Genomic DNA, 16,266 nt, shown 5'->3' with positions numbered 1-16,266 from the left:
AAGCAGTTTTCCCAGATGATAAATCCCAACCGGCCTCACCCCGCTGTAAACAAAGGCCAGAGTGCAGCATGCCAACAAACAGCTCTGCAAAACACACAAACTCAGGACACCTGCAAAATGCAGGAAGCCAAAGTTTCCACCAAGAGGCCTCTCCGCTCCTCAGGGACAGCCTGAGGAGACCAGCCACTGCAGGGCCTTGCTCTTGAGTCTCATATGCAAATCCCAGGAAAAAGACAACATCTGGACATGTCCTCCCTATCTGAGCAAGCATTGTAGCAATAGGTATTTAAAAGGAGTCTTAGGAGTGGGTAACGTTCAGTCTGCCAATTCCCTCCTGGGGGGTGGGGGGAAAGTCAGGCTACAGATAACGCCCTGTCAAAGACTGGAACACTCAACAGGGTGAGCCAGGTTACAAACAATAAGGAAAATTTTGTCAGATTTGGCTTAGGCAGAGGTTCTAGGAATCAAACCCATGGCTCTGCGTCCTCTGGACCAGCACTCTGCACTGAGCTACACCCTCAACCCAACCCAAGCTGGTTCTTCCCTTCCCCACTGTGGCGGATTGAATAGGTGTGGCCCCCACAGACTCGTGCATGTGTGTGCGTGCATGTGCGTGTGTGTGCGTACGTGTGCGTACGTGTGCATGCGTGTGTGCGTGTGTGTACGTGTGCATGCGTGTGTGCGTACGTGTGCATGCGTGTGTGCGTACGTGTGTGTGCGTGCGTGTGCATGTGTGTGTGCGCGTGCGTGTGTGTGCATGCGTGTGCGTGCATATGCGCGTACGTGTGCGTGCGTGTGCGTGCGTGTGCATGCGTGTGTGCGTACGTGTGTGTGCGCGTGCGTGTGCATGTGTGTGCGTGCGTGTGCTTGGTGGCCTTGTTGGAGGAAGTGTGTCACTGTGGGGGCGGGCTTTGAGTCCTCAGAGGCTCAAGCCAGGCCTAGGGCGACCTTCACTTCCACTGCCTGTGGACGAAGGCGTAGAACGAACTCTCAGCCCCTTCTCCAGTACCTTGCCCGTCTGCACGCTGGCGCGCTTCTGGACATGGTGACAATGGACTAAAACTCTGAGGCTGTAAGCCAGGCCCAGTTAAATGTTCTTCCTCACAAGGGTTTGCCGTGGTCATGGTGTCTCTTCACAGCAACAGAAACCCTGACCACAACACCCACGTCCTGCATCTGATATGTGATGTCTGCCCTGCCCACCTTGACCTGTTAAACTTCCCCATTTCTAGCACATCTAACACTTGTTTCCTGATCCTCGCTAATAACATAAAGAGGAGTCTTCTTGCAGAACTCCAGGGAGGGCGGTTCGACACTGTGGGGGAGGGGGAGCAAACTCCAGGAAGAGAGTGATGGGCTCCGCTTGACGCACAGCCTAAGCCTTCGGTGCTTGCTGTGAGGGGATGGAACACGGGGGGCCCTAGTGGGAGCAGGTGCCCTCACAGCATGAGGTGAACCTGCAGGATGTCATCGCTAACTGTGTACAGGCCAACAGGGGGACCCCCTTGGGAACCAAACCTACCGGAACCGTGATGCGGACTCCCCAGCCTCCAGACTGTTGAGGAGTGCCTATTGTTCAAGTGCAGTCCACAGCATTGTTTGTTGAGGTGGCCTGAGCTGAGACAGAGTTGCAAGGGGAAGTTTACATAGGAACCATTACAACAGAGCCACACAGCAGCTCATTTCTGTGTCCTCTGCACATAGACTTGTGGCTGCCAACAGTTCCTTAAAGATGCCTTTTGGGAGACCGACTTCCCAAAAATAAGTAAACAGGAACATAACCCGGAACCCCACAATGAGAGGAGGGGCAGGGGAAGGAGGCCTTGCATGTGTCACCCACGCATACACCCTCGGTCCCTCCACGACCTAGACCCTGGAATGTGGGGCTCAAGCAGTCAAGGCCCTTGTTCCCATTCCAAGGCAATGGGACAGAAGATGAGTGACAGACAGGGTAAGGAGAGACGGGAAGGGGATGCGGACTGTCTTTGCCTAAGTGGATGGAATGAATGGCCTTGCAGCAAGGAGCTGCTTTGGGCCTGAGATGTGCATGACCCAATGCAGGTCATGCAGAGCTGAGGAGCAGAGCCACTGTGGAAGCCAGTGTGGCTGCAGGGCCTGCGGGAGCAGGCTGGGTGGGCAGTCACCGACCAAGACAGGTAGCTGGAGAGTGCTCACAGAGGGCAAGGCGTGGAGGTGATTTTACTTGATCTCACTCAACACAAGAGCATCATTGAGGCTGCGCAGGGCGGCTGGAAGAGGCTAACCCCAAACCGAGTCCCAGGGCTGTGGAGAGGCTCGATGGGTGAGATCCCTGCAGTGTGAGCTCGAGGAGCTGAGTTCCGATCCAGCTCCCACACTGAGCCTGAGAGTCTCCCACTGGGGGCACAGATAGGTGAGTTCCAGCGGCTTGCTGGGCGGGTTCAAGTTCAATGAGACTCCCGGGAAAACAAGGCAGAGAGTGATTTTAAAAAGGACGCCTTGAAGTCCAGCTCTGGTCTCTACGTGTCTGTGCGTGGAACACACAAGCTTCCAGAAAGACTGAGGCAGAGAGCCATCGAGACCCTGGGCCACTGTACCTCCTACTATGCTTAGGCTTCAACTGAAGGGCTTTTTCCCAATAAGGTTCCAGCCACTCGTTTCTGTAACACACACTGTGAACACCTACGGTTCATGGCCCTGGAAATGGGCTCGTAATCACTCAGGAGTAAGGAGAGAGTCCAAGCAGCTATCCAAGTTCTGGGGACACAGCACACTGTCTCCCGTAACAGTCACGTTGTGGACTGAACATCTCATCTGTGCCTCTATGAGTGGTCAGAGCCAGAAAATGACCATCTGTGGGCCAGGAAAGGGACCCAAAACCCTGACCTCAGGCCTCACGTCCGTAAGGAGCAAGTGTCTGGTGTCTAACCGTGTGCCATCCAGGGTCTGTGAAACAGCAGCGTGAGCTGACTCCTATGCCCCAGCCAAGGCCTCCAATGTCTGGATCCAGGCTTCCTAACTCAACGTAAGGACCCTGTGAACCACCATCCCTAGTCTACCCGCCCCCATGCTATGGTGGGTTCCCACTGCCCCCTACTCCTCTGCCAACCAGCAGGCTCTGAGGGAGCATTTTATCACAGCTGAAGAGACGAGGCAGCTGTGGTTACGCTGAAAACTACAGCGCTTCTCACATGGCACACGTTCAGGATGACCTCCCCGCAAACGACCACAAAGCGGCGGGGGGGGGGGGGGTTTGGGGGGTTGGGGGAGGGTTAGGACACTATTCAGGTGCAAAGCACCCCCATTATTTCCAGACACGCCCAAGTGACAAAGTGCGACAGGACAGGGTGGAGTACGAGCACCCGCATCAGGAAAGGCTCACCATCGCTCAGGTCCTGCAGGAGGTTGTCCTGGCAGGAGAAGTCCAGCTTTGCCCTGATGTTGACAGTGAAAGTCGCCACCTTCCCGGGCTGGAGAGGGAACTGGGACAGTGTTTCTTCTAGCTTCCAGCTCAAGAAGTCCCCGTACAACTTTTCTGCAATGAGAACGCAGGGGTGAGAAGGAAGTACTCCAGCCTGCCTGTATGCTGCGTGTGTGCTCTGAGCTTTCTTACAACATCTGTGGGAAAATGAATGTGTGTGTGTGTGTGTGTGTGTGTGTGGTTTTTTTTTTTTTTTTCCCCCTGATTTTGCCCTCATTGCACTGAGAGCTCTGCGGTACTTTAAGCAAAGGCGGTAGTTGACACCTTTCACGACATAGAAAAGATTCTGTGACAAGTGGTTCGGGATCAGAAGGGTGCACCCTGGGGCAACAAGATAACCGTTGTCTTCAAACAGGGTGGATATGAGACACCTGTAGGACAGGAGCCTGTGGACAAGGACCCCCAACCCATCAAAGCCCAAGAGACAGTCTAGGCCCATGAAAGGTCTAGAGGAGCAGAATTGCAAAAGGCCCTTTTCAAGGTGCCTGTGACGAACATCTCACAGGTCAGGGGAGCCCAGAGAATGCAAAGACGGTGTAAGAAGGCTAATAACAGAGGCAATGGGCTCATCTAGGAGAAAGGGGGACTCGGGCAGAGGTGGTTGGGTGCGAAGGGGCTCTGGTCGCCTTCTGGGCCTTAGGGGCAGAACAAGGGCCTGCAAGAACCAGGCCTCAGGTATGCAAGTGTGGTCTCTGCAAAGACAAAGGGTATGCAGCCTGTGACGTGAAGCCAGCAGGAGCCTCCGGAGGGCTTCCAGGGCCCTGCCCGCATGCCTCACAGTCACCCTTCCCTGGAGACCTCTGTGGGGGCTGTGACCACTGAGAAGTGCCACTCGCCTGCTACTGAGAGCCTGGGGAGCACAAATGGCTACTGCTACTGCTGAGGAAGAAAACAAGGACAGGGGAACAGCATGGGGACCCAGAGAAGGCAAGACTCCGCGGCTGGACACTAAGGGAGCAGGACGCACTGGACTTCCCATAAAGACAGCACATGTGCACCAAAAAAACAGGCTTCTTAATAGACACGGCTGAGTCTCGGCCCCCAGCACGGAAGCCAGGCTCCCAGCTGAGGCCAGGCCCCCATCTCCAGGCAGGTCATCTGTGGATGCTAACAGCTTTTCTCCACGGCAGAACATAAGCCGCAGGGATGTTTTGAAAGCAGATGGCCTGCTTTTTTGCTAATTTAATTCTACATGTAAATGTACCGCTGCTTGGGACAATGACAATAAAAAAAAGAAAGAAAGAAAGAAAGAAATGAATGATGACTTTAATCTTTCAGCTGTAACTGTGTTGCTTCAGAAATGGTGGCGCGATGCCTGGCATTACACGTCCGCACGTCTTCCTCCCTTGTGATGAGGAGCAAAGACAGCAGAACTGAGATAGGCCTTGAAAAGTACCCACACGTATACGGACCCCTAAAGTAAAACCCACCATATCCTGGCTTTAAAAACTAAGTCGGAGGCTGAAGAGGAAGGTAAGAGCACAGGCTGCTCTCGCAGAGAAGGCCTGGGATCAGTTTCCAGCACTCATACACATGCTCGCAAGCGTCAGTGACTCCAGCTCCAGGAGATAAAACGCCCTCTTCTGGACTCCGCGGGGACCAGGAAACACATGGCGCAGAGACACGCGGCCAAGGAAGACACTCCGTACACACAAACGAAAAATTAAAAATCTTTAAAATCGAAAAGGATCTGGACCTTGCTTCTCCTCTTGATCCCCCCCACCCCCAGAATCTGTGTGGCCTCGGAGAGGTGACGGTCCTCTGGGGCTTTCAGAGTCCCTGCCTATAAAGTGTAAGCAGTGGGGTTCCGTGCTTGGGAAACAGAGGAGAACAGACTAGGCGTGTGCAAAGCATGACGAGTAACCCAATGGGAAAAAGTACGGTTGCCTCTGAGAATGTGTCACCCGGAAGGAACCGTAGGGAGCTTCTCAAAAGCATGGCCATGTCCTGCACGGGAGTATAGACGGAACGCTGGTACCCCTGCTGAGGGTTTGAACATCGTCGAGTGAGTTCAGAAAGTGGACAGGACACATACACACAGCTAACAAAGAGTAACTGAACTTGCATTGATGAGATGTGTACTTGGAAGCAAAACAGACTGCCGTCTGCAACCCTAAACAGCGTTGAACATACACAGGGTACAGAAGGAAAAAGATACAGTAGAACGAAGCAACAGGGAGAAGCCAAAACTGTGGAGTGCAGGTAGCTGGGGTGCAGGGGCTGGCTGTGAAATCCTTCGTTTCTTCCACACTTTGGGACACTTTGATAACAAGAGTAGAGAAGGAGGAGTAGAAGGAGCCAGAGCATCTGTTGGGAAGAATCCAAAGGCAGAGGAGGATGCGAGAGGGAAGACTCTCCTGAACAAAGGACTCAGAGGCCCCCAAAGGCCTCCGGAAAGGACGAAGGGCCTCAAAGGGCAGAGGCTGTGACTTGTCCAGAGAATAGTAGGGCACACAGCCCAAGGGACCACATGAAGAAGCATGGGGCTTCACAGTGGCCCCGCATTTATTGCGTCCTCTCAACAGGCAAGTAAGGTTCCGTCGCTACCTGCACACCTACTATGTGCCCAGCTGGAGACACAGAGTCAGCAGAGGGTTCTCTCAGACAACAGGGGAAGACCCAACACCCCGGTATTAGGAAGGTTTCAGAGGAGAGCTGATTGGGCAGAGGAGGTAGTCGGGAGATAGCCAGGGCAGCAGGCTGAGTCTAGGAGGGAAAAATGATGGATCTAATAGTTTCAAGAGTTTAGTGCAATGTCCATGACAGGAAATTGTAGGGTTGGCCGTGGGGTTGTCTGTTGCTTATTTTTTGATTGATTTTGAGGCAGGGTCTCACTATGTACCTCTGGCCGTCTTAGAACTCACTCTGTAGACCAGGCTGGCCTCAAACTCACAGAGATCCACCTGCTTCTGCCTCCCAAGTGCTGGGATTAAAGGCATGCACCACCATGCCCAGCCTGCAATTGTGTTCTTATGACAGCCGACATGTTTTTCTAAGGGAGAGACACACAAGAGCTATGCTTCAGAAAGAACACAGGACCAGAGTGAACAACAGTCACATGATTATCATTTGGATTTATTTTAGAAAAGGAAATAAAAAGTATTTTCCAGTTCCTAAATTGGGAAGGCAAGGTAGGTTACAGGAGATGTGAAAAGGCTTCCCCACAGAAGACCCTATTCCTAAAGCCATCACAAACCTGGGTCATAGAACATAGAGAAATCTAGTTGGTATTGACCTGGAAGCTTCATCCCTGCTGACTAGCTTTCAGGCTAGATAGTGCTGTACACATTACCAGGGGAGATAAGTGTTCACCAATCTTTCCTAGCTACAAACCTTCAAAGCTACAATAACAATGGACCTAGGAAGACATGGTTGGGAACTGGCGCAACAGCGGCATACACGTCATGGACGCAACTAAACACTTTATGATTGGATCTAAGACGCACTCCACAGGATGAAACCCATACATTAGCATCACTGTTAGAGCCAAGAACCTGTGGTTAGACTGGGCGTGGGCCCTAGGGGACAGCCTAATACTGTATTTCTGCTAAATGAACACAGTATTAAAATGACTTATCGTTACACTTAGAGATCAGTGCATCTCTCAGTCCTCAACAGAGAAGCTGTTTCTTATAGCAGATGGTGATTAACAGAGACCCACAACTGGGTGCACAGAGTAAGAGATTTCAATGTACTACTAAGCCCTACACAGGACATCTACCTCACACCCTCTTCTCCAAAAGCTCAGAAGACCATCAGGGAAGAGAAGACAGATAGATTCTAAGAACCAGCGGAGACAAGAAAACATTTTTCTGGACACACACGCAGCAAGGTAGCAGCACGTATGAACTCACAGTGATTACGACAGTATGCACACCACCTGTGAAAGGTCAAGCCAAACAAAATCCCAGCACCGAGAGGGGAGGTAGACATGAAGTCCCACCCCTAGCTGGGCAGCTATTGAAAACTGATAGCTGCTGAAAGGAGGGAACCCATTTTCTTTAAGAATATCTGTTGCCCTGTGTTGGCTGGCCACGCTATAGATGACAGCCGCCACACATCCAAGAGTATATGGCAGCATAGATTGGACTTAATGAAGTTTTTACCAAAAAAAAAAAAAAAAAGACACAAAATTGGATGGGTATGAAAGTGGGTTGCAGATCTAGGAAGAGTTGCGGTGAATAGAAATACATCGCACAGAACAAGAGTTAATAAAAACACGATTTTTTTTTTTTTAAAGTTTTGTCACCTAGACTACAGTTTTCTGCCATTCATCTACGCTAACAAATTCCGTCAACTGTCAGCCAAAGCCCACAGCCAGGACTTAAATTCCAGGCACTGAGGGTCACTAAAGAGAGCAGCACTAGCCTTCCCCGGCGACTCAGTCACGCCGGGGTTAGCCAGCGTCAGCTCTCTACAACATGTCGTCTCCCCATGCCACCTACCCTTGGTGGTGAGAAGCTTGGAGGTGACTTCCAGTTGCTCCAGAGGCTCTAGTCCAATGTTCTCCAAGGTGATAACCAGCTGCTGAGTTTCTCCGTTGTAAAGCTGGACAGACACGTTGGTTGATATTTCGTCACTGGAAGAGGGCTGCAGAGAGTGTGCAGACCTAAAAAAAAAACCACAGAAATGACAGGGAGAAAAATACAGGAGGAAGAAGGGGGGGACACGGGCCACACGTTGAGACCGTCCGCAGAGGGACACACTTGGGAAGGGACCAGACGTCCTGGCTGTGCTCAGTTGTCACAAACACACACAACTGGGGTGTTACAGAATGATGGAGGTAGCCGGGAGGTGAGGCTCCAGGCTCCAGGCTCCAGGCGGTCTAATACTGCCTCCACTCTGAGCTCACACGGGGTGAGGCCAAGCTCAAGGGCATCGTTCACTGCTTACCGTTCAGCATCGCAGAGGAGGAGAACACGCAGGAGCAGTCATAGTCAACAAGTATGAGTGAATTCCATCACTCAGCCCCTCTCCTATGTTTACAACATATTACAGTTAAGCCCCACTTGAATAATCACTTTTTAATGCTGGGAGTCATCTCAGAAAAAAAAAAAAAATTAAGATGTGCACATTTAAAAATAAATAAATAAAAGGTTAACTTTGAGTCGTTCCCATGGGAATCTCGCTCCCAGCCCCTCTTCTGCCCTGCGCTCCTAGCTCCCTGTGAGCAGGCTGACCAGGCCTCTCCCCTGGGATCTCAGAGACAACAGAGAGTACTATGTGCTCTATTGAAGCACCACAGGACACTGAAACAAAGTGGGGAAGCTATTATAAAATTCCAGAAAACGGAGGTGGTCAGGGGACAAGCTGTGGCCTGTGCCACTCCAACCCTACCGCAGCGCCCTCCAGGTTTCTAGGAACTACTAAGAACAGTGGGGACTAAGGCAAGGCCTCTGAGCTGCCAGCTGAAAGCACCCCGCAGGGAAAAGGACAGAACGCCTTCCGGAAGCTGGTACGTGCTCTGCTGAGGTAAGGGAGGCGTCCATTCCATACCGCCTGCCCCTCTGAAGCAAGTGTAACTAACTAAACACTGCTGCCCACCTGCTTTTCAATCTGCGAGCAGTTTAGGAAACTTGCAGAGTGTTAACGCCACCTCCAGTGAGACCCCGTTTTAAACATCCCCATCGCCCTCTTGGGGTGACCCCCTAAAACCAAACTATGTCCACCCCTGCTGCCGCTGGCAGCTTCTCTCCACAGGCTTGTGCGTCTCTTTCAAATAGTCCATACAGGAGGAGTCGCACGCCATAGCCTCAGCTTCTGTCCCTCAGCACGGTGTTTCTGGGGTCCATCTACAGCAAAGCAGAACCAGGAGCTGACCCATTTTTACTGCTGACAGAGCAGTGGACGGGTAGGTCCTTGCCACTATGTAACTATCAGGTACGAGATTTGGCAGCCTTGTATAATCTCTCTCATCTTGAGTAGATTCCTAAGGGAGGGCCAGCTCCGCCGTTAAACTGATGTTTGGTCTTTTAGAAGACTGTGCAAATGTCCCCCCACTGGGCATACCACTCTATTCCCCCGTCAGCAGTGCATGGGGCTCTAAGTCCTGCCATCTCTTACCGGCCTGGCTGCGGCCTGCCTTCCCATCGCAGCCACCTCGGGTGGGGGTGGGGGTAGCCCCAAAGAGACTACCGGGTCCCAGCACCCTTCTGGGTTGCTTCTTTGTGTCTTTGTGTGCGTGTGCGTGTGTGTGTGTGAGTGTGCGTGTGCGTGCGTGTGTGTGTGCATGTGTGTGTGCTGAGAGGATTATTCGCATCAACGGCCAGCTTTTTAATTGGGTTGCTAGTCTTCCTCATGCTGCACTTTTATATGGAAACAGCTCTAGCAGGTATGGGCTGGGCAAAGGTTTTCTTCCACCCAGTGAGTTGTCTTTTAATTTTCCTAATGGCATCTTTGGAGGAACAACTGTCTTTTCACTGTGTTGGGGGGGGGGGGCAATGAATCTACACACAACCCCTATACCAAGGGCTCAAGAAACTGCTTGGAAGACGAGGTGGCGATGCCACCAGGACTTCCCTTATTGTTGTTTTGGCTATCCTGGGTCTTTTGTTTTTCCATATAAAGTTGAGTATTGTTCCTTCAAGGTCTGTGAAGAGTTGTGCTGGGATTTTGATGGGGATTGCATTGAATCTGTAGATTGCTTTTGGCAACATTGCTATTTTTACTATGTTGATCCTACCTATCCAAGAGCATGGGAGATCTTTCCATTTTCCGGTATCTTCTTTAATTTCTTTCTTTAAAGACTCTAAGTTCTTATTATATAAGTCTTTCACTTTTGTTTGGTTAGCATTACCCCAAGTTGTTTTATGTTGTTTGTGGCTACTGTAAAAGAAGATGTTTCTCTAATTTCTTATTCAGCACCTTTATCCCCTGTGTATAGTAGGGCTACTGAATTTCCTTTTATTTTCTTTTTTTTTTTTTTTTTTTTTTTTTTTTTTAGTTACTCTTGTATCCTAACACTTTGCTGAAGGTGTTTATCAGCTGTAGGAGTTCCCTGGTAGACTTTTTCATGTCACTTATGTAAAGTGTCATATCATCTGCAAATATGACAGTTTGACTTCTTCCTTTTCTTCCTTTCCAATTGGGATCCCCTTGATCTCCTTTTGTTGTCTTATTGCTTTAGCAAGAAAATATATGGACAGAGTGGACAGCCTTGTCTTGTTTCTGATTTTAGAGGAATCGCATTGAGTTTCTCTCTGTTTAGTTTAATGCCGGCTGTTGGTTTCCTGTATATAGCTTTTATTATGTTTAGGTATGTTCCTGTTATCTCTGATCTCTCCAATACCTTTATCATGAAGGGGTGTTGGATTTTGTCAAAGGCTTTTTCAGCATCTAGTGAGATGATCATGTGGTTTTTCTTTTTCAGTTTGTTTATGTGGTGGATCACATTGATGGATTTTTGTATGTTGAACCATCCCTGCATCCCTGGGATGAAGCCTGATGGATGATTTTTCTGATGTGTTCTTGGATCAGATTTGCCAGTATTTTATTGAGTATTTTTGTATTGATGTTCATGAGGAAAACTGGTCTGTAGTTCTCTTTCTTAGTTGTGTCTTTGTGTGGTTTGGTTACCAAGGTAATTGTAGCCCCGTTAAAAAGAGTCTGGCAATGACCTCCTACTTCTACAGTGTGGAACAATTTGAGGAATGTTGGTATTATCTCTTCTTTGAATTTCTGGTAGAATTCTGCACTGAAACCATCTGGCCCTGGGCTTGTTTTGGTTGGGAAACTTGACGACTGCTTCTATTTCATTAGGGGTTATAGGTCTATTTAAATTGCTTATCTATTCTTGATTTAAATTTGGTAAATGATATCTATCCAGAAAACTGTCCGTTTCCAAAGAAGGGATGGGAAAAATTGTAAGAACTACAAAACCAAAAACTCTGCTGAGAGATTCTATCTTCCATGTATGATGGGGATGCTGACACTCTTGAAACTTGAACAATGATACTAGTTGACATACCAGAGTGGGACAGGGGAAATTTAATTGCGCCCCACCATTAGATAAGGAGCTATTATCAGTTAATGACAGGGTGAGAGGGAGAATGAGTCTTCCCCAGGGAAGAGTCCCAGTTGGTTAGCCAACACTAAGTGACCAGTCCTATACAGATACTTAGAAACAACTGTAAATGGACTCAGGACCTTGTGCTTATACAGTATTCACATATATGTAAAACCAGGAAAAAGAAGCCATTAACTTGGGGCTTGAGACAAAGGAGGGATTGGAGAGGGAAGAGGAGAAATGATATACTACTTTAGCATAAATTTTTAAATTACATTCTTTAAAGAATTTCTAATCTGTAATGTAGAAAGAAGGCCTTTGTTAAATATGTGGTTACAATACAATGTGTCCCAACTATCCATGGATCAGGGACTACTTTGTATCACAAGCAGGAGCCACTCCATCCAACCCCAGAATGAATTTTGTGAAAAGAGGCTGGCTAAGAACTGCAAGGCAAGACCCCAAAGCCCTGAACAGCTGCTCTGGCCTCAGAGGTTTACTTCTTTTTTATGCTTTCTCTGGAATGTTCTTTTAAAAAAAAAAAAAAAAAAATTTTAACAATCATAAGACTCCCCCACCACTGTGTGTGTGTGGGGGGGGGGGGTTGCAGGCACATGGAGACCAGAGATCAACATCAGATGTCTTCCTCCATCTCAGTACTCCTTATTGGTTTGTTTTTGTTTGCTTTTGTTTCTTAAATTCAGAGCTCTTGGTGAATGTGGAGCTTGCCATTTCTGCTAAGCTGACTAGCCAGTGAATACCCAGGATCCTATCTCTGCCTAGCGCCCTGGTGCTATAGGTATGTGCCACCAGGCCTGGCTTTTTACAAGGGTGCCTGGGATCCAAACGCAGGCCCTCATGCGTGTACAGCAAGCACTCTACCTACAACAAGCATTTTACCCTCTGAGCCTTCTCCCTAGGTCCCAAGAGTTTTTCTTAGACAGCCATAAAACCTTAAGTGTTGTTTTGGGATTCCCAATAACAGCTAATTGTGCCTTAGTCATGATGAGAAAGGGCTCGACTGCATTCCTATATATTTGCAGAGACCACATTAACTCTTTGGCCCCCTTAAGGCTCTTCTGCCACGTTTTCTGCCTTATCCAAGTTAGGCAAACCCCAACCCTGCATGCCACGCTTAAGGGATGTGTAACCACTCTTTCTGAGATCCACTCCTTCCCGTCACAGGCCCCTGCACACTCAGGCCCCCTACCTGGGCAGCGACGTGTTGATCTGCAGCCTTGGCAAGGCAGGAATGACTTCCACCGTGGAGCCATTGGTTTTCAGTCCTGGGAGGTTGTCTAGCAGGCAGTCACTGAAGACTCCAAAGACCGTGGTGTGGTAACCTGCAACACGCACGGGCATCCACTTCACACCTCCTGGCAAGGCTTGGCAGTGTATACCCCTAATAAGGCTACAGAGGCCACAAAGAGAGCGCCAATTGTCGTCCCCCACCCCTCCCGCTTCACCCATGCTCCCCATCCCATTCCCTTTACCCCAAAGACCCTGGCTGTTCTTGGACAGAATGAAGCTGGCAACGCCATCGGTGCCCTGTTTCCCTCGGTAGACCAGGTCCTGGAAAGGAGCGCTCCCCACGCACTCCCGACCCTCCCTCGCGGCTTCGCAGTCGCCGGCTCATCTCCTTGCTAATATACCTTTCAGATTTAGCATCTCTAACCTGATAGTGATAGTTAATATCCCTTCCCACGGCACGATGTGACTTAACAAAGCACTTGGGAAAATACTTGAGAACGCTCTGTGGAGAGATGAAGTTTCGAAAGCCAGCCATTGTCATTGCAGCTGCCTCACGGTGTGGCAACTCCACCGTGTGTGTGTGCAAGGACCGCAGCTCAAGACGCGCACAGGGCCCCGTGCAAAGGGAAAAGGCTTGCGAGCTAGAGAAGCACTCGCAGTTGTTTAAGCAAAACTTTAAAATGGCCTTTGAAATGTCACAGGATGATTCTGTGAATAGTATCTGCCGTGTGATCAATGCGAACGATGGCCAGCGGCTCGACTGGCAACTCCCCTGTATTACGCAGCAGTGGGGTAAAGAAGTTATTCCCCAGGGAGGAGCATTCTCCTTCCCTCTGTGGCTGGAGCAGCTCTAGGCATCTCCTTCTAGACACTGTAGCCACACCCATCTCCTGGCCCAGCCACACCCCTCAACCCAGCAACCACAGCAGCCCCCGCACACCCTCCCAGACACAACAGCCACCCCTCCTTGCCACCCTGAGCTTCTCAAACTCTTCTTTCTGTGGCGGTTATCTTCTTCCCAGGAGACCCCTCTGCCACTGATACCTGTAGGCCCTCCTCTGTGTAAAACCTGATATGACTCTATGAAGCCCTCCTTACTCCATAATTCTTAGTTATGATCAGTTTTCTTTGCCTAAGACACAGCCAGTCCTTAAAACCGTAGCCACATAAACTCTTGCTGGGTGACAATGTTCAGTGCAGGTCAGGATGATGCAGGCTAACCCAGGCAGCTGAGGCTCACCAAAGTGAGTGCTGACATCATGGAAAACCAAGGTGTGCTCCCAGGCTCTCACACGAGCTTGTCTTACCCCTGGACCAGCCATCCATGCCTGACTTCCCATCATGGCCACAGCTCTGCCTGTATCCTTCCTACCTGGACTCGCTGGGCTCAGACATTAGGTCTTTGAAGCCCTGGCCCACAGCTTGCAGTCTGGTGGCTCTGAAGCCTGTCTGACCAGCCTCCTCTATGTACAAACAGCGGCTCCCCTAAAGCCCCAGGAGAAAATGGATGGATTTGCGGATGTTTCTCAAGGGCCCCATGGTGCCCATCTCCCTCCAGCCCTGTCACAACCTGCCCTCACCCTGACTACTTCCCCCTGACCACCCCATTCCCCAGAAATGCCATGTCTCAAAACGGACACCCTTGGAAAAACAGTGCTGATGGGAGATGTCATTCTGTAAATATGTTTCTCATACTGGTTAATGAATAAAGAACTGTTGGCCAATAGGAAAGCAAGATAGGCGGGACTAGGAGACAAGGAGGAAAGAGGAAGTAGGAAGGAGGGGACAACATGGAGAGTCTGGAAAGAGCTGGACGCCAGCCGGCTCTCCGGGGGTAAGAGGAGACCACGTGGAAATACATAGGTTAGCAGAAATGGGTTAATATTTAAGACAGAGCTAGCCCATAAGAAACTAGTACCTGGCCAACAGCATTATATCAAATACAGAGTCTCAGCGTGTTATTTGGGGCTGGCGCGGCGGCGGGACAAGACCAGCGGCAGGCGGAAAAACCTTACTCCTTACACTGTGCTCTCTGCCTGGAGCCTCTGCCTATTCACTGGTTCTGTTCTGCTTCAAAGATCAGGGTAACCTGCCAGGGACCCTGTGATGTCTACCTCCACGCTGGGTCCCAGATCCCCCTGGTTCTCACACGTGCATCTCCACCCATCCATCTTAGCACCAGCTGAGATACATCTGAGTGTCCAGAAGGCCACACCTTTCCCAGATAACACACACATGCTGATGCTGTTGAGCTATGGTCAAGACTGCCAAGGCTAAGAAAGAAGCCACCCCTGGTGACACAGAAAATAGGGTAGGCAGAATCTCATGGGGACAGTGTGAGGGACTGAATCAGGATGGCAGGCTAAGGAAGAATGGTAAGGTTCGGGTGGCAGTTATGCTGTGAGTACCATCAGGAACCTTGTGACATTCAAGCTGAACCTTCCAAGAGGGGAGGACAAGGACACCGGGCTGGGGTGGTCCAGGGCTCAGGAATGTGCCTTGAAACAAGACAGGACAAAGGGTAGGGCTTTCCACCAACTGATGGGAGCTGTTAAGGGCTTCGGTATAGAAGGTAGGCCCGTCAGCAAGTAGACTGGAAGACAGAAAAGACCAGACCCCACGCTCTGTGATAAACCTTGTGAGATGCATGATCTGACAGACCGGGTGTCAGGAGGCAGCATCTCATACAATATTAACGGTGAGGTCTGAGAGCTGCTTAGGGCAAACGGTCCGCAAAGATGGGAGCCACCAGGAGAAAGGCCACTTTAGGGAGGTGAGGTGGGGTTCCTGGGGCAACATGGTGTACATCGCAAGGGGAGACATCCCTAAGGGGAAACATAAGCACGCATGCAGGACTGAAGGCAGGAAAGAGTCCCCAGGCTTGGAAGGCTTAAGAAGGAAGAAGAGGAAAGGGAGGAAAGGGAAGAAAAGGAAGAGGTGAAGAGTCCGGGAAGAGAGCTTGACAAGTAAACGTGCTTGCCATGCAAGCCTGCAGGGCTGAGTTCAATACACAGCACACATGAAGGAATCAGGAGGGGACCATGGCATACACGCCACCCCTGTACACGTGCACACATCACGCAAATACACGCAGTATTTTTTTTTTTTTTAAAGAAACTAAGAAGAAAGGAGAACCAGGGACAAGGAGAGGGCAGGGGAAGAAGGGTAAGATAATGGAGGAAGGAAGCCACCAAAGAACAGAGAAGCCCTCAGGGCAGGGCGTCAGGAATACGGCCTATGGAAACCAAGACCCAGAGACCGAGACCCAACAAGACCAAAGAGGAGGCGCCTCATCGAGGCTGGCCTCCGTGTGAGGAGCTCGATTAGCAAAAGACCAAACAGCAGGTCCAGCTTTCCACCAGCGCAGCCCTGCCGCTGCCCCTGGTGACAGGAGTGTCAAGAGCTGGATGGAGAATGTACGTCATCAAGAAGTCCCTGCAGAGATGGGGGTGGGGTCTACGTGGATGCGCGATGCTCCGAAAGGGAGTACAGCAACCCTGGGAAAAGCCGAGTCCGGATGGTGAGGAGGACAGTCAAGCCAAGGCACAGG

General features: G+C 50.2%; 1 protein-coding gene across 4 annotated transcripts in view; it reads right to left on the bottom strand.

Annotated features, from left to right (window-relative positions):
- Trappc9 (trafficking protein particle complex subunit 9) overlaps positions 1-16,266 on the bottom strand; it is a 405,567-nt gene that overhangs the window by 291,528 nt on the left and 97,773 nt on the right. For all 4 annotated transcript variants that reach the window (XM_051202715.1, XM_051202717.1, XM_051202714.1 and 1 more), the window contains 3 exons: positions 12,676-12,808; positions 7,906-8,069; positions 3,362-3,514 (listed from right to left, as the gene is read on the bottom strand). In XM_051202715.1, coding sequence (XP_051058672.1) covers positions 3,362-3,514; positions 7,906-8,069; positions 12,676-12,808 — 450 coding nt within the window. The remainder of the gene's footprint in view (positions 1-3,361; positions 3,515-7,905; positions 8,070-12,675; positions 12,809-16,266) is intronic.

Source organism: Phodopus roborovskii, unplaced genomic scaffold (genome assembly GCF_943737965.1).
Source record: "Phodopus roborovskii unplaced genomic scaffold, PHOROB, whole genome shotgun sequence".
NCBI classification, from domain to species: domain Eukaryota; kingdom Metazoa; phylum Chordata; class Mammalia; order Rodentia; family Cricetidae; genus Phodopus; species Phodopus roborovskii.
Note: the sequence above shows the minus strand (reverse complement) of the source record. Positions and strands in the feature narration are given on the sequence as shown.